General features: G+C 46.6%; 1 protein-coding gene across 6 annotated transcripts in view; it reads left to right on the top strand.

Moving 5' to 3' along the window:
* Positions 1–791: 791 nt before the first annotated feature.
* The window catches only part of zswim8 (zinc finger, SWIM-type containing 8), a 36281-nt gene continuing 14001 nt past the window's right edge, over positions 792–23071 (top strand). For 4 of the 6 annotated variants that reach the window (XM_048269630.1, XM_048269629.1, XM_048269627.1 and 1 more), the window contains exons 1-14: positions 792–1072; positions 1242–1319; positions 2461–2681; positions 7147–7300; positions 7575–7669; positions 11011–11183; positions 15903–16010; positions 16675–16756; positions 17011–17131; positions 17353–17554; positions 17899–18074; positions 19360–20749; positions 21438–21569; positions 21822–22001. In XM_048269630.1, the coding sequence (XP_048125587.1) occupies positions 2504–2681; positions 7147–7300; positions 7575–7669; positions 11011–11183; positions 15903–16010; positions 16675–16756; positions 17011–17131; positions 17353–17554; positions 17899–18074; positions 19360–20749; positions 21438–21569; positions 21822–22001 (2991 nt within the window). In that variant the 5' untranslated portion in view covers positions 792–1072; positions 1242–1319; positions 2461–2503. Of the gene's footprint in view, positions 1073–1241; positions 1320–2460; positions 2682–7146; positions 7301–7574; positions 7670–11010; positions 11184–12107; positions 12227–15902; positions 16011–16674; positions 16757–17010; positions 17132–17352; positions 17555–17898; positions 18075–19359; positions 20750–21437; positions 21570–21821; positions 22002–23071 lie in introns of those variants that run through there. The other 2 variants (XM_048269626.1, XM_048269631.1) reach the window with 2 other exon arrangements.

The raw sequence follows: 23071 nt of genomic DNA, 5'->3' as shown, positions 1-23071 counted from the left end.
TGACAAACAAGGCCTGCTATGGCAGATGGCTGCCATATAATTTAAAGTGGAAGTTCCTGACTTTGAACTGACTTACACTGAAAGGTAATCTTTAGCAGGAACCTAATCCTACAGTATAGTAACATTGGCCTACCAACACTAGCCTACATGGCTGCTTGGAATGAGAGTAGGCTATTTAACCATATTTTGTTCTCTCTGCAGCAACCAAAGACTTGTCAATCAGTAAGAGTTGCAAAGTTGTCATCATATCATCATCTTGTAATTGGCTATATTATATTACAATCATATTGTAATATCATATAGCCAAAACTACCACTAACCAGCAGCCTATTTGTCCATAATATAAGTTTATCTTTAAAATAAAGGTCAATGTGCATTATGCCTATAGTGCACATCAGTGTGTGGCCTAATAAAAGTAGGCTAATTATGCCATATAGCCTACATGTATTATGTCACTCTTGACTAAAGAGGACAAGTAAAAACAAACAAGCAAAAACACAGGCTAGTTTAGGCTAGTTTATGTTGATTTATTTTCTTTGTGGGTAAAGGTAGCTAGGCTACCTCTTGATTTTGTTGACAGGACATATCAGCTTTCAGTCTAAATTAGGCAATTTTACTTTAATGCCGTAAGTTGTGTTAAGGTCCACACCTTCACAAGAAGGTGATTATTTTTCGTGATTATAAAATGGTGTAATTCCGAAATGTTGGCTAAAAATGGTGTAAAACGACTGTAAGGTCGGATCATAGACCAAACATGAACGGCAGCAAATGCAAGGCGGAAGTTGGGATCAGCTGATAGAGGATAGTCCACTGAAGCTTACGAGTGTCGGAGAGCCATCTTCCCTATCGGGCAGAGAAAGAGAGTGAAGGGGGGACCGAGGACACAATTTGGGGATCCCGGCTTCTTTAGGTGGCACAAAGACAGTGCAGGAAACCGGCACGGACACTGGTGTGATTCTGCAGAACAGAGTGTTTTATTCATGTCAAGACAAGGATGTGACGGGAACTTGTGGAAGATCGAGCGAACGAAAGACAAGCTTTTGAAAATACAAAGGAAGAGAAATACGAGAGGGTAAAACATTAGCATACATTGCGAAAATTGTGCATTGACAATTCAATTAGATATGTGTATCATTGGTTAGAACTTGTGAAAAAATGTATTGTTCAGTTTACTCTACTCAAGATGACAATAACGCAGACTTGTCAGTTACGTTATAAACAGCGAACCGTTTTGTTTTCAGCAACTACAGTTGGTGTATTGGATAGGATTATGACCACTGGGTTACACGGCGAATGGTTTTGATACATAATTATTACAGGTAATCACCTTAACATATGTCTAAAATAGAGATAATTTGACATCTGTCGGGTGTCTGGATTGACAACTATTGTATTTGTGTTTACCAAGCTAGCTAACCAGCCAACAACTATTGGCTAGTTTAGCTAGCTAGGCACCTAGCTCGTTTCTGTTATGTTTAGCCTTTAACGTTAATGACCAAAGAGGCTAACTCTCTTTGCAGTAATGATACAAGTTTCCGCTTATACAAACAATCAAAATATAGACGTATTTGTAATGCACTGGCATTGATGAGTGAATAAAGTGGACACCAGTAGGAAAAGGAAGAGGCAGTTTACCTTGAAGGTACTAGCTAGCTGGCTAACTTGGCTAGCTTTGAATACTCAGACCAGCTTAACTCAGCTGAATGAAGAACCGTAGGGTGAGCTTTTATGGTGATCCTCACGATTGTAATAATTTTCGACACAGTCCATATGTTTCTATATTTAACATTTGTATAGTAGGCTAAAATCCTTTAAGAAACAAGTCACAGCTGTCAAAGCAGAGTTTATCAGCGGATTGGAAAGTAAAAGGGGGTGCAGTGAGACACTGCCCTACTATCTTAACAGAATGTCATTTAGGGCAACATTTGAGTATTTTTATGTAATAACGGAGCGTGCGACTCTAAAGCCCTTTAAAAGGCAAAAACAAACTATGTGCATACTGTTTGTTGCATTAACATGTTAGGCTTGTTAAAAGTCATCAACCAGAAGAGATTATGTTTTTCATTCGTATTGTAGGTTGTTTCAACAAAACTGCCAGTTCCTTTGAGGATATTAATTTAGTGTCGTTTATTTTCAATCCATGACTAGGTTATTAGAACAGGATAGCACTTTTAAAGTTGTCTAACCCAGATAGTGAATACATATTATAGTATAGTTCGTGACATGCAAAAAGGACATGACATTATAATATTATAAGAGGCACATGCTTTATTCCTAGAACGGGCGAACCAAAAACCACAAGGACTAAAGTTTTCGTCGAAGGCTGTGGAGTTTCCTCCCTGCAGTGTTTTGATTGTGGTGTGACACCCCTCCCCCACTTTAGACTGGAGTCCACGGCAAGTGTGTTTCTCCTGTGTACTGTCAGTAGTTGAAAGTTGTACTTTTTATTTTTGTGTCAAGGGTTCACAGTCCTTAGTTTGCCTAGTCGTACTCCGCGGATGTAATGGAACTAATGTTCGCGGAGTGGGAAGACGGAGAGCGATTCTCCTTCGAAGACTCCGACCGGTTTGAGGAGGACTCCCTCTGCTCCTTCATATCGGAGGCAGAAAGTCTCTGTCAGAATTGGAGAGGGTGGAGAAAACAGTCCGCTGGGCCCAATTCTCCTACAGTAAAGATCAAAGGTGAGTTTAACCGGCAGTTATGTTGTGAAAGTAAAGTTTGTATGGAATATTATGTCATATTTATTATTTATCTGAAATGATTAACATCATAGGGATGTCGTCATATACACCTTCAAAGGAAACCAGTATCCATTTTAATAAATATATGTTTATTAATTGAAGGCAATGTCATTCTACCAAGTAGCAGAGTTTTTTTTTAGAAAAGGTAACTATGGTTGCTCAGTCTCATGAGATGGTCCTTCATGTCCTCAGCTCTTACAAAATTCTGACAACCTGGAATGCCGTCCCTATACTGCAGGTCTTATACATTTCAGATGTTTTAATTGCAGGATAGGATGGTTTAATCTGATTCCCAGCCTTAGTTAAACATATTGACCCACTGGTATTATGAGTCATTCACCAGAATGCGCATCCAACTGTTAAACTGAAGCTGTGTAAATAGCATATTACCATAGGAATGTACAGATCATTTTTTGAATCACATGTGAGTATGAGTATTTACATTTGTGTCCTTGCTGATTCTGAGTACCGATACCAATATTCCTACCAGACAAATAAGTAAGGCTAGCATAAAAACACAATTAATTGGAAGACAGGTTATATTTTATTCTGCTCTGTCTGTTACATTAAGGCTACAAATAAATAGTAATGAGTATCAAATGAATTGTATAATAGCAGGCAGTTTCAAGCCAAAAATAAAGAAAACTTTCTGTGGAAAACCAGCCCCACACTGGTAGTGTCTCTACATTTCAATTAAACAAATTATCATCGAAACTGTTTTGCATTGTCTCCACGTTATATCTATATCTTAAATCTGAAAGGGCAGCAAAAATGGCACTGCAAGACAGTAAACACCCATGTGAAAGTGGTGCTGCTCCTTTAAGAACAATTTGCTACTACTAGACTTGCTACACAACTAGAGTGCGACTGATCGAGTGAGCGAGAGACAAAATGCAGATGAATAGCTAGAGGTAGACGAGCCAAGTTTGTGACCTAAGCAGCGTTATGCATAGTTTAATGCATAAGGAGACTTATGCATAGTTTGGAATAAAGCTGCAATTTCTCGAACTGAAGCTACGTCTTGCCTCTGCCTGTTGCTTGCATTTCAGAAGTGAATTGGGTGCTGACTTTGGTCTGAGCATTTTATAATGATCTGACTACGGCCTGGAGCTGAAGCAGGAAAGGCTAACTTATTTTTCTGTGCAATTTGCAAATTGTGTGTGTATACCACAAAGTGTAGGCCACTTGCATAGGTTAGGTGAGCTATAGATTCAACAAGAGAACTATTTGTGTGAAGGTGTTAGGAGGGCTATGTAGATTCAACACAGATCCATAAATCTGGCTAGTTTTATGTTTTTGAAGTCCGCAGTGCAAGACTGAAATAGGCGTAGCGGCAGGTGACCGCACATGTAAGTATAGCGGCAGTTTATTAAGTGTGGCAGCAATTTTTATGAGGACGAGTATATGAACATAGTATCGGTATCGTATGTATGCTGAAATTGGTGCCCTTTTTAATTGACACATCTGATTTTTTTATTTTTTATTTCTCATCACAAGTTCTCTCTGCCAGCACGTCTGTTTATTTACTGTTCTTGAATTCATCCTCCAGTCACCAGTAGAACAGAAGACATTCTGTGGCTGCTGCACTTTGTTTTGGTTGTTAGAGCAGCCCCCAGCCATTGTGTAATAAAGCCGGCCTACGGGGTCAGTGGGGTTGTTGAGATTCCTGGTGCTGCCGGAGATACTTCTGGAGTGGTCTGCCCCTCTCTGCGTCCTCATAGGAAAGTTAAGAATGGACCTTAGCAAGGTTTCTGTTGTGGGGCTTAAGGGCTGAAGGTGAGAGCTGACAGAAGTTTGCAAGTTAGACCGCTTGGGACAAGAGGCATTTATTTGGAGAGCCTGCCAGGAGCGAGTGAGTAGGTTGGTGGGGGTAGTGGTTGTGGGGGTTCTTGGGGGGAAAGGGAGGCCATGTGTGGTAGTGTTTGGATTGAAGGAGTGGTGGGGGTTGGGTGGAGCCCCCAAGGCTGTAAAAAGAGCTTTGTCTTATGCAGGTCGCTGCTTCAGAGCAGGGGATTTTTGGTTAGGCAATAAACCCCTGTATTTTTTTGAATCTGCATAATGCTGCACAGCGGACTTAACCAGCAGCCATATCCCATCCCCCCCTCTACTTCAGCTTCAGTTCGGGACTGTTTATAACACCCTTCCACCGGTCTGGGAACAGAGGCAATCTTGTTATTTAAGACACTTGCTACTTGCCACACAACTGCCAGCAGTGTGCCATTTATCTTTTTCCTATAATTATTTTTCCGCTCTTCTTGCTTTTGAGACTTTTGCAGCGACAAGTTGCACGAAAGGCCGTGCTGTGGATAGGAGACGCTCAGCTGTGTTTCACCTTTTCAGGACTCGACAAAAGCCCAGCTGCTAGATGGCTCTCACAACGCGCGGCCATTGGCCAGCCTGCATTTAGTCACCGTATGACTGACCGTGACTCTGCCACCTGACTCACTGAACACCCGCGGCCCCCTGTAAACAGTGACAGACACGTACACATACATTTACCCTCTTTCTCTCACACACACAGACACATAAATCTCTCACACACTGAGACACACACATGCAGAGAAGAGTCTTATGTGCACCCCCCATGCCATAAAGGCCAGGTGTGTCTGTACAGCAGCTGTTGATGAGGAGAACTGTTTAAATGCAGTACATGGAGCCCTTTCTTACCAGACTGTCTTATTAAACCACACTGATAGACTTGAGACACGAAAAGGCTACATTTCACATTACACACATTTCTAATCCCCCGCCATTTTCTAATCCAATGCCCCCTCAATGTACTATTCTCAATATACTATTCTGTGATCTGATACATCCATAAGCTCATCTGAATTCGACCTGTGTGTCTGTCAGCCAACATGTAAAGATGCCCACAGGCAGGAGCTGGCAGTAGGGGGGCAGACAAACAATGCCAGCCATTGAGGCCCAGTTGCCCTCTCACATTCATGGCTGTTTTCAGAAAGTGGGGCCTCCGTTCTCCTGCATGGAGAAGTGTCAGTTGAGGACAGTTTAGGGAGTTGGTGTATGACTCATAGAGCTACCCTGCTGTAAGGAGTCATTTAGTGTGTTTGTACAGGCAGAGTATGACAGCATTATGTTTACGTTCTCATTTCATATGCTTTGTTTGTCCCCAGTGTCACCGTTGTTTACAAACAAGGGCCTTAGGGGCCTTACCTGAGTAAGAAAACTCTTGCGGTCAGGGCACGTCACAGGCCAGACAGGCCAGATAAGTGAAGTGCTCTAGTTTTCCACTGCTTCTTTACTCCATTCAAACAACAAAGATGATCTTTCACCATACTCGTGTGAAGCACTAAAAGGGATTTGAAGAGACCCCCCCCCCTACCAACTGTTTTCATATAGTTGCTCTTTTGCCCATGTTTGTGTCTTTTGTCCCTTCCGGATGATGCATAGCCTTGTCCGTCTGATGAATCTGTGTTGATCTGGCCACCTATGGTCTGTGTGTGACCTGAAATCCAAGTGGCAGTACTGAAAGAAGGCCATGGAATGGATTGCAACGCTGTTGCCTCATCTAATTATACATAGCCCCACCTCCTCCTCCCTCCTTGCAGTCTTTGTGGTGTTTAAGGAGTCCTCAGCGTAGATGTCTGTATGTATAGGGATCTTGTCTATGTCTGCCTGACGGCGCATGCAGGCTTTCAGGGGTCTGTGATGTTGTAACTAATTCACACAACACTTAGTCAATGGCACTTTGTCAGATTGGCAGCAGACCTGAAAAAAACCTACTTGGTCCTTTAGGCCAGGTGGTTTTATAGCTGTGTGGCCTGTTTTTGCGTTTGAAGTTGCTGGTTGCTTGCTCGCTGCCCCGCTCTGTCTGGGGAGCAGGAGGTCATTCGAGTCCAGAGCGTCTCAGGAAACCCAAGCCCTTCCGGGGCCGGCTAGGGAGGAAGGTTCTTGTGGCGGCTTGGCAGCTGTCCTGATCCTATCCCCTGTGATGTCCATCATGAGGGAAGCAGCTGGTACCAGTCCCACTCAGATTGACTGTGAAGCCGCAGGACCATCCTTTTAACAGGCTCTATTGCCTTCCTCCTGCCCTGCCTTCCCGGCCTAATCGGTGATGAATTCATCTGAATCGCTGTTGAGTGGGATGATGAATGGTACTATTTAGGCGACTGAACCTCAAGCCTAATATAGACAAAGGCAGGCCAGGGGTTGAGTGTGACTGCGCTGGAAAGTAGAAACCATAATTTTTTTCTCATGAGGGCTCTTTGCGTTTCAAATTAAAGGTGGTGAAAGAATGTATGCAATTTTATTTGCAGTAAAAAATGAAAATCATACTGCTTTATGTTTCTTCCATTTTTCTCTCCGTCAGACAATGTGCTTGTTGTTGCGTATTTTTCAAACCTTTCTTTCTTTCATTGTCCCCCCCCCCTTTTTTTTCATGCAGATGGTCAGGTAATCCCTCTGGTGGAGCTGTCTGCCAAGCAGGTAGCGTTCCACATCCCATTTGAGGTGGTGGAGAAGGTGTACCCCCCTGTGCCAGAGCAGCTGCAGCTTCGCATTGCCTACTGGAGCTTTCCAGAAAATGAGGAAGACATCAGGTGGGGATGGAACCGTTCAGTCTCTTTGGCTGATGGTTTTGATGCCTTTTTTATGGCGACTAATGGCTGCCTGTAGAAGTAGAAAAAATACACTGGATTGATTATTATAATAACAACCGGCAAAATGTAGGCATCTACTCACATTGGTTCTTGACACAGTTTGTCTACTGCCACTTTGTTTACTATTGTTTACAATATTGCTGAGCTAGGACAGGGCAGCTAGAGAAGCTATTTCACCCTGACCTTTGACCCTTGTCCTCACCCCTCTCTGCAGGCTCTACTCCTGTCTGGCCAATGGGAGTCCAGATGAATTTCAACGAGGGGAACAGCTCTACAGGATAAAGGCCGTGAGAGATCCCCTGCAGATTGGTGAGTGTGTTTTCATAACCCTCACATTTCCAACCAGGGATGGCTAGGTTTGAAATAACAAACTGCACTTTAACAGCAGGTACAGAGAGTAATGTCTACGACCCATGTAGCATGACTGGATTTGGATGTGTTGCTTCAGTAAAGGAATCTTAGATTGTTAACATAATACAGTAGTTGCAGGTTGTCACCATCACCATAATGTGCAAGTCTTTGTATGCAAATCCCTTTTCTTCTATGTCACTCAATATGCCATATGCCATAAGAAAGCACACAAATATTTGTTATCTCTAAACAGCAAATGCAAAATAACATATCAAAAACAGTCACAATCTCCATGCAAGATTTTAACCTTCACAGGGTAAACATAGGTCAAGAAAAGACATACGTCAGTCAACGTTTTACTTACATGATCGCAAAGGACATGTCGAATCTTGTCAGACTTGTAAAAAAAAAAGACATCTAACTGTCAGCAGTCAACACTGTAAAGAGCTGCCTCTCTCCCTTTCAACCTTAAGCAGATCTCTGGCTCCCACTCTTCACATGACTTCACCTTCCCTCTCTGTGGCCCGACGCCAATCATAGTATGCTATTGTGCTTGTGCCGAGCGGAGCCAACTTTATCTGGCTTTATTGCGCTGGCAGAGTCTGGGCTCAGGAGGGACCCGAGGGCTCCAGCCTCCCGGCTCAGGTTTCCCTGTGTCATTGTGATGGCCCTGCGTGGATCTAAACAGTCGAGTTATTCTGGGCCCGAGCCGCCTTTGGCAGGGAGAGCCGTGTGAGAGGGGGAACGCGGCCGGCTTCGGCTCCAGCTCCGACTCCGACACCAGTGCTGCATCAATGGGGCCAATTGTTGGGAGTATTTGGGCCGAGCCCCAGCTCGCCTTCCCACAGCTGGCCGCGGTTGGGGTGTGGGCCGGAAGGCGGCTAAGAGGGGGGGATGCTCTGGCCGAAGTCTGACCCCTCTGCCTGCCTGAGCCTTCGGAAGACCTGCTTACTCCACATGGCTAAAATCTGCATAAAATAAACAGCTAAACTCACAAATACGTAGCTAAGTCAGAGCTTGACATAATCATGCTTATTAATAAAATAAACAGCTAAAAATAAGTCACTCAGATAAGTCACTACACCTTGACATAATCATGCCCGTTAATAAACGGGCATGATTAAGCCGTTAATAAACAGCTGAAATAATAACTACACCAGAACTTGACATAATCGTGCCTATTAATGCTAGTAGCAGTAAAAAGGCCATCCTGGTGGTGAAAAAAGTGCATTTCAAGTGTTGAAATGTACACAAATATGATCCCTTTAGCTCTAATGTCCCCGACAATAACTCTCTGTAGTAACATAACACTGCGTACCGACCATTGAATATTAATCATTGGTTTCTTTGCAGTCATTCCAAAAACTCAACCAGCAGCCTCTCCACAGTGCGTGTGTGACAGATGCTGAGTTTTCCCCCGTGTAGTTCAGAGCCTCTTGGCCTCTACGTGTTTGCTCATCCAGATTATTCCAGCTCAGGTTCCAGGATATGCTGGGATTACGGTCAGTTTAGCTGCACTGGAGGAAGAGGAGTGAGTGTGTGATCATAGGACAGGAGCCTGCATGTCCTCAGCAGCTGCCTAGGGCTCAATAAATGTTTGGATGGGAGCGTTTCCTAGACTCTGGATTTGTTTAAGGTGTCCTTTCGATTTGATACAAATAGACATCAGAAAATCCATGTCACTCTTTTTAAAAAAACGTTAACACCGCTTTCAACCAAAAAGTGGGCATATGAAAAAGAAGCCATCACGCCTTTGTCAGGGAGTCTCTTTATAAGTGTCAGTCTGTTTTAAAAGTCTGACAGAACTCTTAAAGAATGGCAATAGAGCTAGACGAGAGCTGTAGTTGGGTGACCATCTTCTCTAATAGGCCGGAGATCTGTGAAGACTGTTGATCCAGTAGAAAGTAGAAAGTTATTCGAGGCAGTGCATGTGGAAAATGTGACTGTTCGCATAATGTGCTGGCAGCAGTGATTGACAGCAAGCATTCACCAATACCCAAGGCCCTTGTTGCATAGCTTCTGTGTGGTGGTGCTTGTTTGTCAGCTATTTAAGCTGCATGAATAGAACGCGTCGCGACACATAAAAGTGGCAAGGTTCTTTGCGTGAAGCTAGACATACTAATAGCCTCTGTGGTTTTCATGACAACGGATGCGTAAACGAGGCCTGCCCATAACTGAGGCGGAGTGTGTATACTGGTCCGATGTGGCTAAGGGGCAGTCGGACTCTACTGCTGGCCAAGCATGCCCCCGAAACCCGCAGGCACTCTTAATGACCTGACTATTAATCCATAAAAAAACACATAGCTGAGATGCCAGCTGGGATCAGTGTAAGTGAGGTGAAAAGCCCTCAGTCCTCTGGGGGGTTGTATTGTCCTCTGGGGGTTGTAAACAGCTGAGCCTTTACAATTCCATTTGGGTGACTTGCCCAGTGGCCACCATGTGTTGAATCCTTTAGTCTATTAATCTCCTGCAGGCCTGCACCTTTTAATCCACGACAAAATATTGAATGTCACCTCAAAGCCGTGCTCATCTGTTTTCTCCGTCTTAGATCGCTTTAGTGTGTGTGTGTGTGTGTGTGTGTGTGAGAGCGTGGAGGTCTGTGCCTCTGTCTCTGGGCCTGTGGTCGGCAGGGAGGAGGAATTGGGTCAGGGAAGGGAAGGGGGGGGGGGGGGGGGGTGTTGGTGTTTGGCTGCCAGGTGGGAAGAGAGGCATGGGAGATGGTGTAGGTAGGACTTGCCACGCTGCAGAGGTTGAATATGGAGCAGTGGGGCCTGGAGTCCGCTGTCCAGATCCCCTGCCACCCCCCATCCTCCAGCCTCGCAGCTCTCTGCTCTGCTCTGGCTCGCTAGCTAGCAGAACACTGGCTGTTGTCCAGTGGGTAAAAGCTTTTTGCCAAAACCTCCCTACCCTTCCCCAACCCACACATGCACACACACACACACACACACACACACACACACACACACACACACATGCCGACACACAAACATCCAGTTTTCATCTCTCTCTCTCTCTAGCTCCTTTCTATTTGTGCTTGAAAGTAAAATCTCCTTCATTTCCTGTCTAGCTAGAAAGGCCCATAGCCATGGGTCTGCAGTAGGGTTACTAATAATACCATTACTACCGTTGCCACGGAACCAGGGCAATGGGTTCCCTTCTCCAGAGCTGGCCCAGGTCTCTTGTTTATGCCCTCAGTGGGGGAAATCTGTCTGTCTGTGCTTGTGAGTTGTGGCCAGTTGCAGTGTACCGGACTTATTAGCCGTCTGATGTGTGGCCGTTTGTGTGCCCACTTGTAACAGGCTTCCATCTCAGCGCCACCGTGGTGTCTCAGCAGGCCGGCCAGTCCAAGGGTGCCTACAACGTGGCCGTAATGTTCGACCGCTGCCGCATCACTTCCTGCAGCTGCACCTGTGGCGCTGGGGCCAAGTGGTGCGCCCATGTGGTGGCCCTCTGCCTCTTCCGCATCCACAACGTGAGTGACACCCACACCTCCACCACGCTCCCATTCAGCTCCTAAATGATTTCAGTCTGGACACTGGTGTGTCTGTGTCTGTGTCTGTGTCTGTGTCTGTGTCTGTGTATCTGGTGTGTGTGTGTATATGTATGTGTTTGTATCTTTCTGTGTGTGTAGGCAGGGCAGGATTGGAAAGTCCTTTTTAGAGATCCCTCAATAATCATGAGAAGAAGAGACAGCATTATGCTGTCCTAGTCATTCAAACAAAGGCGGCATTGCATGAATTTGGATTTTGACATGTCACATTTAGTTTGATCTACAAAATCTTACTTAATTTTACTTCAGTCCTTAAAGTAGCCACAGAATGAGTCTCGAATGAGTTAAGAATGAGTCATTTTCAAGTAACAACCATCATGTTTGGTTGCTACCATTTCATAGAAACTACACTTGTGCACGTATAAACTTATTATTGCCTGTTTAGCTAGCTAGCAACCTGCATGGACAGACAGCTGCATTAGCTGAAATAGGCTGAAATCAATTTTGACCTAATCACATTACTGACAACTGACAGTCTTGAGCTCAAAATGATCTCAAAAATGTTTAAATTATAATAAATGGATCCAAAAAGACTCTTTCACTCTCAGTGAAGTGAAATAACGCAGTGTGTGAATGCTTATCATATCAGATTTCTGCGTTCTGTTAGTACAGTAGCATTCTTCTTCATTCAGCTCAGCCACTACGTCATGTCTCCCACTCATTCTGCAGTACTCCGGCAGCTCCATTCACACTGACATGGCCCCAGCTAGCTTCGCTGCTGGCATATTTGGGGGACCCCCATTCCACCTCTGTCAGTCTAAAAAGAACAGGCCTGCTGTGATAAAAAGCACATTAATTCTGCAATAAAACTCCAGTGTAAAATGAGGTTATGCCTCAAGACCCCCAGGTCTGTGAGGGCGGAGGAGTGGATCTGTTTTGTTCTGATAGCTCCCCGTAGGAGGCCCGCGGCGTGCCAGATACTGCACAGGCATCTGATGAGCCTGTGGGTGGTAACGCGTTCGCATGTGAGCTTTGCGTGTTTCATGTTTTCTGTGTGTAGGGGGTTCGCTTATGAAAGCAGCTCCATGGGGAATTGTTATTGAATTCTGTTTTTAAATGTTTTAAAGAAACATGTGATATGCATGATGAGATCTCAACCATATTCAGTCATTTCATTTTTGCGTGTATTTTTCATGTGTTTTAAAGATTAGTTGGTTTAGAAAGTAAGGCTTCAAGGACGTTTCATGGATGGTTTTATTGCTGTATAGTAGATAACATTTAGTTTCAAGAGCTAGGGTAAATTATGAGATTCCACCTTGTTTTTCTAGTATAATTTTCTTCAAATTGATATTTTGTGTGTGAAATTAATCCTAGTCTGTTCTAGGTTACTGTGTAACAACCCACCACTATTGTGTCTCTGCATATCTACAAGGTTTTTAGCTATAGACCCTTTCAACAAGGTAAACAAAAACAATGCTTGAACATTCTATTTGGGCCCCAATCTACTTCCTCTGCATTAACATAACATATGGAATGTTAAAAAGGAAGTCTTGTGGGGCCAACTATGATGCTGATAATGGAACTCTCTTGAAAGGGTCTATTAACGTTTTTCATGTGACGTATTCTAGGTTCTATAGCTTTGTTTACATCCAGCTGGTAGGCAAGGGACAAGTTGAACCCATTGAACATCGTTGTCTGCAGCTGCCTCTCAGTAGGCTACATCTCTGTATTTCAGCAATGTCAACATTTCAGGCATCAATAAAGGTGATGATGAAACGTTATCCCATTGTTCAATATTTGATAGCCTGTCACAGGAACGTTGTTTCGCTAAAATCGCCCTGATTTGGTGCATTGATCTGTATCGGAGAACCTGCATGTAGCCTAATGGTAGCCTAACTTTTTTTCTCTGTTCAAAACTCGGTTTACACAAAGACGATAGCCTTTCTTAGAAGCTGTGAAATTTGACCAGAAAGGAACATGTCTTCCTTCTGAAAGCTGACACAAAATCAAACAATATTTGATCATTTAACTTCAACTGAACAGCTGACAGGTTTTGGTAGGCAGTAGACTCAGCAGACTTTAAAACGGTAGCCTAGAAGCTACTGTTATAGCCAGCGCCAGTCAGCATCATAACATTAATGGCGTTAGTCATGAATCCTGTAACATATTATATCATATAACAGCGATGGCTTATTCCAAGACGATCTGCATGGATATATAACCACCCAGAAAAACTGTGAGTGATAAAGTTCATTAATTGTGTGAAACTTTTTATTAGTTATCCATTGCAGCATCGCCTATATTAGGCTGTTATGCTAGCTCAGCCTTTAAATATGTTGTTATTTTGGTCATGTGGACTTGATTAAACGGGTAAAGATAATTCATAAACTGCTTATTTCTTACATGACTGAAGCAGTAGCCTAGGTTCAACAGTGGTGTTTGAGGTTGCTGTGCTAAGTTGTTGTGTGTGATCGCTAAACTATTAGGATCAAATCAGTTTATTTTGACATACGGGAGTTAGCCTAAGTGACCTGTAACGTTGGCCTATAGCACAAAAGCCTATTCTGTTTTCATTTATTAGCATTTGTTGTGATTTATATAATCAAATGACACACATGATAACTTGAAATAGAAGGACAGAAGATAGGTGATTGATGTCCACAAGCACGAATTTCACGAGACAAATTAGAACAAACTGTTCCGGTAAAAAATAATCTTGCCATGTTTAAAATGCTGCACTTTTTTTCCTTCATAGCCTGTCTCTGGCAATTCATTTTTGGATGACTGTAGTTGTATTTTAGCCCACGCCTTCGTAGACAGTAGGCTACACCATTAGGCTATCTTGAGAATAAAAAGACTTCACAGCTGCTAACGATCATCCTCCACAACCACGAGGATAGGTAGGCTAAACGGTCGCTCGTCAGCTTTTGCTTCTTATTGTAAAACCAACTGTTAGGGCCTACACAAGTGGTCGGCATCCCGGTCAATATTTGATATTAAAATTTCAATTTTGAAGCTATTTGTAACTATGTGTAGCCTATGCAACCCGACTGTTGTAGGCTTGCCTACCACTCTCTGCAGTGCCTTGCCTACCATTCTTGCCTACCACTCTAGTTGTAAACAAACGGTCACATGACATTATGACATGGGTGCAAAACCTTAATAAAAGATAGAGAATGACAAACAATCCCTTTGGTGTACCCAAACCTGCTTTTATTTCATTATAAACAGACCTCAGACCTCTTTTGCTAAGTGACCTTTTTTTTTTTAGATTTCAAGTTCCTTGTAGGCTTCCGTAGCTTCCCTCTGACCTCACCTGACCCTGCTAGGCAGCTTCGTTAGTCAGTATTGTCCAGATGCTGCTGCTGGACTGAGTAATTCCAAGGTAATTACTGGCTCCTAGCAGCCAGACCAGGTGGCCTGTGCAGGTCACCCCTCTTTCTGTGAGACCTGTCACCATGGATACGCACCTCTCATTAATTCTCGGGCCACGTTTGGACACTGCCCTCCCTGGAAGCGTGGAAAAATAAACCCCCTCTAATGTGGTTTGTCCTTCAAAATAGATGGGAGAAGGAGGCAGAGAAGAAGGGCCGGGGAATCAATCTTTGCAGCGGTGTGCTCACTCATTCACTCGCTCGCTTGCTCCCTGGCTGCTCGCCCTGGCTGCTCCGGGGAGGTGAGCCGAGGAAAACAAGACTGTCATTCTATGGACTGACTGCTCAATGCGAGACACATAGATCAAACAGCAGAGACTGACTCGCCAATTTGTCATCTTACACTGTGTGTGTGTGTGTATATGTATATGTGTGTGTGTGTGGGGATTGATTTGGGCGAGCACACGACCGAAGCATATTAATCAAGCCCATAAAACAGGGCGAGGGGTGAATGAGCAGCGAAGGGCAGATTATGCCACAGATGCAGCCAGCCGCCACTATGGCATCCAGCAGTCTCAGACAGACTCCCGAAATGTCAGTGCCTCTGCTTCCTGTTTCCCCAGCAACAATGCCATCTCTCCTGCAGCACGGCACCAACAGCCCCCCTGCCCCCACCCCCTCACCGCCTTCCCCACACCGCCTTCCCCACACCTTCATCTCTGATGCCCCCCTCTCCTCCCAAATAGGAATCATATTTCACCACAGATACTCAAACACGGGCCCCCTGGGGGATTCCATATTCCCCTTCAAGGCGGTCTGGAGAGCTGAAATGAGAATTAGCCCTCATCAGCGCTCCTCGGCTAGCCGGCGGTCATGTATTATGCATGGGCCAATCACACATGATGAGCTCCTCGACTCCAGGAGGAGACAACAAGACTCGGAGACGGCGCGTCTGCAGGTGTCTGCAGCGGAGTGGCGTGCTGACGGTGGCCGATGCACGCTGCCGCTCCCGGCGTCCACTTCCGATTAATCTGCAATCGGGGGCTGTGTGATGATTGATCAGCTACTTGGCCTTTCGGTGGCATCTCACTGCCACAGTCACCGTGGCGATGTCTAACCGGCCACGCCCTGATTGAGAGTGATGAAGAACCTGCCCTGCACAGCAGGAGCTGGAAGGGAAGTGCTGATCATCGGAGTGGGGATCCAGATGGCGGTGCGGGGAGGTGCGGGGTGGTGGTGTCGGCCTTCAGCTGTGTACCAGTGGGTCTTGATTGAACCCAGATTGATGTGTCCTGTGACCTGACTTGTCTTCTCTGCGCCCCACCAGGCCTCCGCCGTGTGTCTGCGAGCGCCGGTGTCCGAGTCGCTGTCCAGGCTGCAGAGGGACCAGCTGCAGAAGTTTGCCCAGTACCTCATCAGTGAGCTTCCGCAACAGGTACCAGTGTGTCCCAGGAGGGGGATGGTGAAAAACCCTCTGAAGTGTGTGTGTGTGTGTGAGAGAGGGAGAGGGAGTCTGTGTGTGTGTGTGTGTGTGTTGTCTCTCTGTGTGAGAAAAAGAGTGCCTGGGTGTATTATAGATACGGTTTCTTTCCACAGAAATCTGGCCTTAATCGAAGTTAACTCAAAACAAGGTTTCTCTGTTGTGCCAAATCTCCAATAAAAAAAAACTATCCTGTGCTGACTCCAGCTTGGAGGGGCTCTCTCTTCTCCTGAGTACTCCGGGCCAGAGGTCTCTTTGGTTTCAACTCTGCTCTCACCCCTGGTTGACTAAACCTCAGCCTTTTAGCTGCAGCCATACAGCCCTGTCTGAGAAGGGGACACAGTGACTACATTGTCTCTCTGTGTGTTGACCGTTTGTGTTGGACTGTATCGTGTAATATTATCGCAGTAACTGTGTTGAGTGTTTTTTCTCTCTCTCTTGCCCTTAAAGTGGTTCTTGTGCTTGACTTGAGTCAGTCCCTGGCAGCTTATCCTGGGAAGACATTTTGAGACTATCTCCTTGTCAGTGTCTCATGTTGAATATGCACCAGAGGATCTTGTCGAGTCATATTGTGTGTAGTAATGTGGTGTCTTGTGATTACACCCCCCCTCCACCCTAGATATTGCCCACAGCACAGAGGCTTCTGGATGAACTCCTGTCCTCTCAGTCCACTGCCATCAACACAGTGTGTGGAGCCCCAGGTACGTCCTCTACACCCCTTTAGTGCTCCTCACAAACACGTCCACAAATGTGTTTATTACGTGTCCTTTGAGTCCGAAGAATTGTATCAATGGCAACTTTGCATAGAGTCCCTTGAGTCTGCAGATAGTCATTTGCGCCTCTTGTATTAAATAACACATTGTGATGTGCAATGCTCACATATTTCAGTTTTTTTGAGGCTCCGCTCAACTCTTAGAGTGGCCTGCAGGTTAACCGTTTGTGTCCTGGTCTGCAGATCCCACAGCCGGACCTTCCGCCTCAGATCAGAGCACCTGGTACCTGGACGAGTCCACGCTCAGCGACAACATCAAGAAAACGCTGCACAAGTTCTGTGGCCCCTCACCAGTAGTATTTAGGTACATTTAAAACAATGTTTTGTCCAGAAGTTGTCTACAAGTATGAGGGCGTTTTGGGTCAGCAGTCAGGAGAGGTGACTGGCAAACCCCTGTGCTAAACCACATAACTGTCATTGCACTAATGCTAATACATATCTAAACAAATGCTTAGACCTTGTGTAGCCATTTGCTCAGTGCCATTTTGTGATGGCTGTGTGTGTGTGTGGTTAACCCTTGTGCAGTGATGTGAACTCCATGTACCTGTCGTCCACTGAGCCCCCGGCTGCAGCAGAGTGGGCCTGCCTGTTACGGCCACTGAGGGGGCGGGAGCCCGAGGGCATCTGGAACCTTCTGTCCATCGTCAGGGAGATGTTTAAGAGGAGGGACAGCAACGCCGCGCCCCTGCTGGAGATACTCACAGAGCAGTGTCTCACTTATGAGCAGGTGAGATGGAACACACACACACACACACACACACACATTTTATGGAAATACACATACTCTGTTTCTTTGTTTCTGTCTTTCTTTCTTTCTTTCTTTCTTTCTTACTTTCTTTCTTTCTTTCTTTCTTTCTTTCTATCTGCCTTTCCTCTCAGTTCAGTATTTAGAATAGATGGAAGTAGGATGTGACTGAACTCCTATGGGAAATCCCGTCATTTTTTTGTAAGGACTAGGGCTAGTTGTGATTGAAAAGGAAACAGTCTGACCCAGCTTTCATTGACTCTGGCCTTTCTCCCTCCCTCTCCTCCACATCTTCCTCTTCCTCTTCCTCCTCGTGCTCCATTCAGATCATTGGCTGGTGGTACAGCGTGCGTACCTCGGCCTCCCATAGCAGTGCCAGTGGGCACACGGGCCGCAGTAACGGCCAGACGGAGGTGGCGGCGCACGCCTGCGCCAGCATGTGTGACGAGATGGTGGTGCTGTGGAGGCTGGCCGTGCTCGACCCCACCATGAGCCCGCAGAGGTGAGGTCACCCCCTTGCACCACACCTCACCTCACCTCACCTCACCTCGGCTCACACCTGGAGCACCACTGCATGGTGGAGAAGATGATACTTTTGTAGATGAAACTGGGATGTAAACTGCTGCTTTATTTTCTGTTTATATTTACAAATGCAGTGGTTGCATACAGACAGTATAGTCAATTCTCAATAGACTGGTTGGATATTTAATCATTACTATTTATTTTAACCAGCTCAAAGCTATGAAGGAGTATTTTGTCTCATTTCATGTTTCATGTGTAATGTTGGTGAAATTCTGGTGAAAGTTGTTAATAGGAAGCCACTAGTGGTGTAGTGACCTATTTCTGGAGATGGTCTAGATTCTTTGCAGACCTGCTGACCTCGTTGTTTTTTCTGTTGTTGTGTCTGACCTCTGCTCTGGCTAGTTGTCCTCCTGCTCTCTCCCTGCTTCTGACCGCTCACCTGTAAGGTCCACGCAGGTGTTTAGGCCCACTGCTATGTGGTAGAGATGCAATCCCTGTCTCTGGTCCTAATGATCTGAATCTGCCCAGCTAGCTAACATTATTTAGTCTTGAGTCTAAATGTGACATCCAACCACCATGTCACTTAATCTGTGTTCTCTTGCTTTTTCCCTTCCCCCCACTCTCCCTTTCTCTCTCTCTCTCTCTTTCTCTCTCCTCCTCCTCTCTCCCTCTCTCTTGCTCTCAGTGAATCTCTAGTTCTCTTTCTTCTCCCTCTTTCTCTCCTGCTTGCTCGCTCTGTCTGGCTGTCTGTTTCTCTCTTTCTCCGCTCGCATTGGCTGTGCCTCTGCTAAGTGCTTTCATTTGACAGTGGGGTAAATGAGGTCTTTGTGGAGATCGGAGTTGCACTAAAACATAATGACAGTTTGGCGTCTGCACAGAGCTTTCTTTCTGTGGTGTCCATCTGCACGGGCTGCTTGCAAGGCAGCCCTGCCGAGTGCATGGACACTCTGTCTTTTGTGTTTGTGTTTGTGTGTGTGTGTGTGTGTGCGTGAGAGACAGAGATTTAGAAACAAATCTAGCCCCAGAAAACGGAACACTAAATTTGTGTTTGATTTCTTGCTGTGGGCGATAAAATCTGTAGAAAAGATTACTTTTAAGAAAACAAAGTATGATGTTCATTATTTTGTTTACTTTTTGAGGTTTTGTTAACTTATTGTTTGAAATTTGTCATTGTTGTATTACAAATACCTGCACGTATTCCTGACACACATAGGAGTAAACATTTAAGTGTGTTGTCTGGTTTTAACCCCTTTCTCTCTCCGTAGACGCCTGGAGCTTGCCGCCCAGCTCAAGCAGTGGCACCTGAAAGTGATTGAGATCGTCAAGCGCGGTCAGCATCGCAAGTCCCTGGACAAGCTCTTCCAGGGCTTCAAGCCAGCCGTGGAGTCCTGCTACTTCAACTGGGAGGTGGCCTACCCGCTGCCCGGCATCACCTACTCCAGCACCGACAAGAAGAGCGCCTCCTTCTGCTGGGCTCGGGCAGTGCAGCAGCAGCGCGGCGCCAAGGCCGGCCTGAGTGGGGACCAGCAGGAGCCCGGAGGAGGGGGAAGGGCAGTGGGGTGTGACGGGGGCTCGTACGACCACAAACCGCGCAGCGGCTACCAGCCCCAGCAGGAAGTGGCCGTCCGGCCCAAGGAGACCATCGTGAGCAAGAGGAAAGGTCTGTCGGCCGTGGGAGGGCCCGGGGTTATGATGCGTCTGGGAGGGGGCGTGTCTCTCGCTCTGGAGGGCGAGGGGAAGGGCGTGTACAAGACGGTGGCCTCTTCCTCCTCGGGGAGCAAAGCCAAACTGGCGCAGGGCGGGAAGGTGTCCGGTGGAGGAGGAGGTGGAGGAGGAGGAGGTGGTGGTGGAGGAGGTGGGGGAAGCGGGGGCAAGCACCCCAGCGCCAAGCGCCGGACCAGCAGCGAGGACAGCTCTCTGGAGCCCGACATGGCCGAGCTGAGCCTGGACGACGGCTCAAGCCTGGCGCTGGGCGCAGAGGCCAGCAACACCAACAGCTTCGACTTCCTGCCGCCGCCGCCGGAGATGCTGCCCTCGCCCAGCCCGCTGCTCCGAGAGCCGCGCAAGTACGGGGGCAGTGGTGGCGGCAGCGGCAGTGGTGGTAGCAGCTCGTCCAAGGAGCGGGTCTTCGAGGGCAAGCGCGTCTCCCATGCCCCTGTGCCACCCGCAGCCGAGGTGCCTGCGTTCTCGAAGGAGCGCGCTCTGCCTGGGGCTGCTGCTTCTGCCACCGCCGCTGCGGCCGCTGGGGTGCCCGCCGCCGATAAGGAAGTGGAGGTGGAGGCCGAGCTTGAGGAGAACGGGGGCGAGGATGACTGCCTGGCGGATGACGCCCGGCCTTCCACCTCCGCTGCCGCCGCCGCCGCAGCGGCGACTCCGAATCTCCCTGCCCCCGTCACGGGCAAGCCGCCGCGAGGGACCCGCAGGGAAGGAGAGGCCAGCGGGGCCGCGGCCGGACCCCCGGGCCCTGAGGGAGCAGGAGCGGCGGCTGGAGGAGCCGGTGGCGGAGACCCAATCGGGGAGGACGACTACCAGGCCTACTACCTGAGCGCCGCCTCGGAGGAGGGAGGGGACCGCGGCGCCCCTGACAACAATCACGAGGAGGAGCCGGACATCTTCGCCGGCATCAAACCGCTGGAGCAGGAGGGACGCATGGAGGTGAGAGAGGAGATTCACTCAGACCACACTAGATCAAACTACATTCACACCAGATCACACTACATTCACACCACATTCACACTAGATCACACTACATTCACACCAGATCACACTACATTCACACCAGATCACACTACATTCACACCACATTCACACCAGATCACACTACATTCACACCAGATCACTCTACATTCACACCAGATCACACTACATTCACACCAGATCACACTACATTCACACCACATTCACACCAGATCACACTACATTCACACCAGATCACTCTACATTCACACCAGATCACACTACCGTTGACACCAGATCACTCTACATTCACACCAGATCACACTACGTTGACACCAGATCACACTACATTCACACCAGACCACACTACATTTACACCAGATCACACTACATTCACACCAGATCACACTACATTCATACTAGATCACACTACATTCACACTAGATTCTCCTGCACTAAGACTATTGACCATTAAGATCAAATGCACTGGAGTGCTCGAGTACCATTTGCTGCTGTGTATTAAATATTAACCCTTCTTTTTATATTAGCTGATGATTGAATTACATTTCCACTCTAACCACTAGCATGTGGATAATGTGGCTTTTATGTTGTATGGATTGTGTATTTCATATCTAAAAATGTTGATTGACCTCTCTGTGTGTCTCAGGTGCTGTTTGCGTGTGCGGAGGCACTGTATGCCCATGGCTACAGTAATGAAGCGTGCCGATTGGCTGTGGAGTTGGCCAGCGACTTGCTGGCCAATCCTCCCGACCTGAAGGTGGAGCAGCCACAAACAAAGGTAGCTGTCACAACCACTTCCTCTCTCCCCCTATTCATGTCTTCCTCTCCTCACTGACTCGCTCTCTCTGTTCCTTAACTTCTCAGGTACTTTTCATTTCCCCCCTTTCTAATTCCTCCTTGAGAGAATTCTCTTGGACTTTGTTTCCTTTTTCTCCTTCATGACTTTGTACATTATGCTGTTTGTCTATGCAGTCTAGTAGTTCCAACACTCCTGATTTTACCTGTGTCCACTCCGTTGTTCTCTCTCTAGGGTAAGAAGAGTAAGGTGTCGACCAGCCGTCAGACTCAGGTGGCCACCAACACGCTGTCCAAAGCTGCCTTCTTACTGACGGTGCTGAGCGAGCGGCTGGAGCTGCACAACCTGGCCTTTAACATGGGCATGTTCTCTCTGGAGCTGCAGCGGCCCCCCGCCTCCACCAAAGCCCTTGAGGTGACCAATCCCTGCCCAATCCCTGACGTTATTTAACTGACGCTATAACCTGTTCATCTGCCATTGATAATAACCTATTCACATGACTCTATAACCTGTTCATCTGCCATTGATAATAACCTATTCACATGACGCTATAAGCTGTTCATCTGCCATTGATAATAACCTATTCACATGACGCTATAAGCTGTTCATCTGCCATTGATAATAACCTATTCACATGAAGCTATAAGCTGTTCATCTGCCATTGATAATAACCTATTCATGTGACGCTATAAATTATTCATCTGTCTGTTAATGTTATAACCTCTTTGGCCAAAGTTAATAATAACCTAATCACCTCATATGAGTTTTCTCTAGCATCAATACAACATGTGGCTTTTATCCTGGTTGTCGACCTGGGAATAAAACTAAATCTTAACTGTTCACACTTCACTCGTAGCTGTTGCTATAATGTAATATCATATCCGCTTGTGCTTGGCTCAGGCAAAGGAAATTTCAAGCCTGTGAACAACAGACCAACAGGGGCATCCAGTGACTGTGGGTGGGGGTGGAGAAAGGTGGAGGGGGGCGGGAGGCTCAGGAGTGCACCCTGCAGCCGCGTGGAAGCCTCTATGCAGTAGGACAGCGCAGAGCCTGCCAGCTTCTGCCCTGGCACGCGGTTATGTGACAGCCACTGTCAGCAGCATTTGAAGACAGTAGGCTATGGGCTGCGTCCCTCCCACCTCTTTGGTTTCTAGTGTGGAAATGTTTTACTCGAGTGCGCTAACAAGTGACCTATACGTTTCTTGACTAATAGTTTATTTTGGGGAGAAAGACTGACAATTAAAGAAAGTGACATTTCTAGAACACAGAACCAACCTCTCTCCCTCTCTCTCTCTCTCTCTCTCTCTCTCTCTCTCTCTCTCTCTCTCTCTCTCTCTCTCTTACTCTCTCTCTCTCACACTCTCTCTCTTACTCTCTCTCTCTCTCCTCTTTCTCTCTCTCTCTCTCTCTCTCTCTCTCTCTTACTCTCTCTCTCTCTCTCTCTCCTTTTCTCTCTCTCTCTCTCTCTCTCTCTGTGTCTCTCT

This window comes from Alosa alosa, chromosome 18, assembly GCF_017589495.1.
Source record: "Alosa alosa isolate M-15738 ecotype Scorff River chromosome 18, AALO_Geno_1.1, whole genome shotgun sequence".
NCBI lineage: Eukaryota > Metazoa > Chordata > Actinopteri > Clupeiformes > Clupeidae > Alosa > Alosa alosa.
The sequence above is the reverse complement of the archived record's forward strand: the minus strand, read 5'-3'. Positions and strand labels throughout refer to the sequence as shown.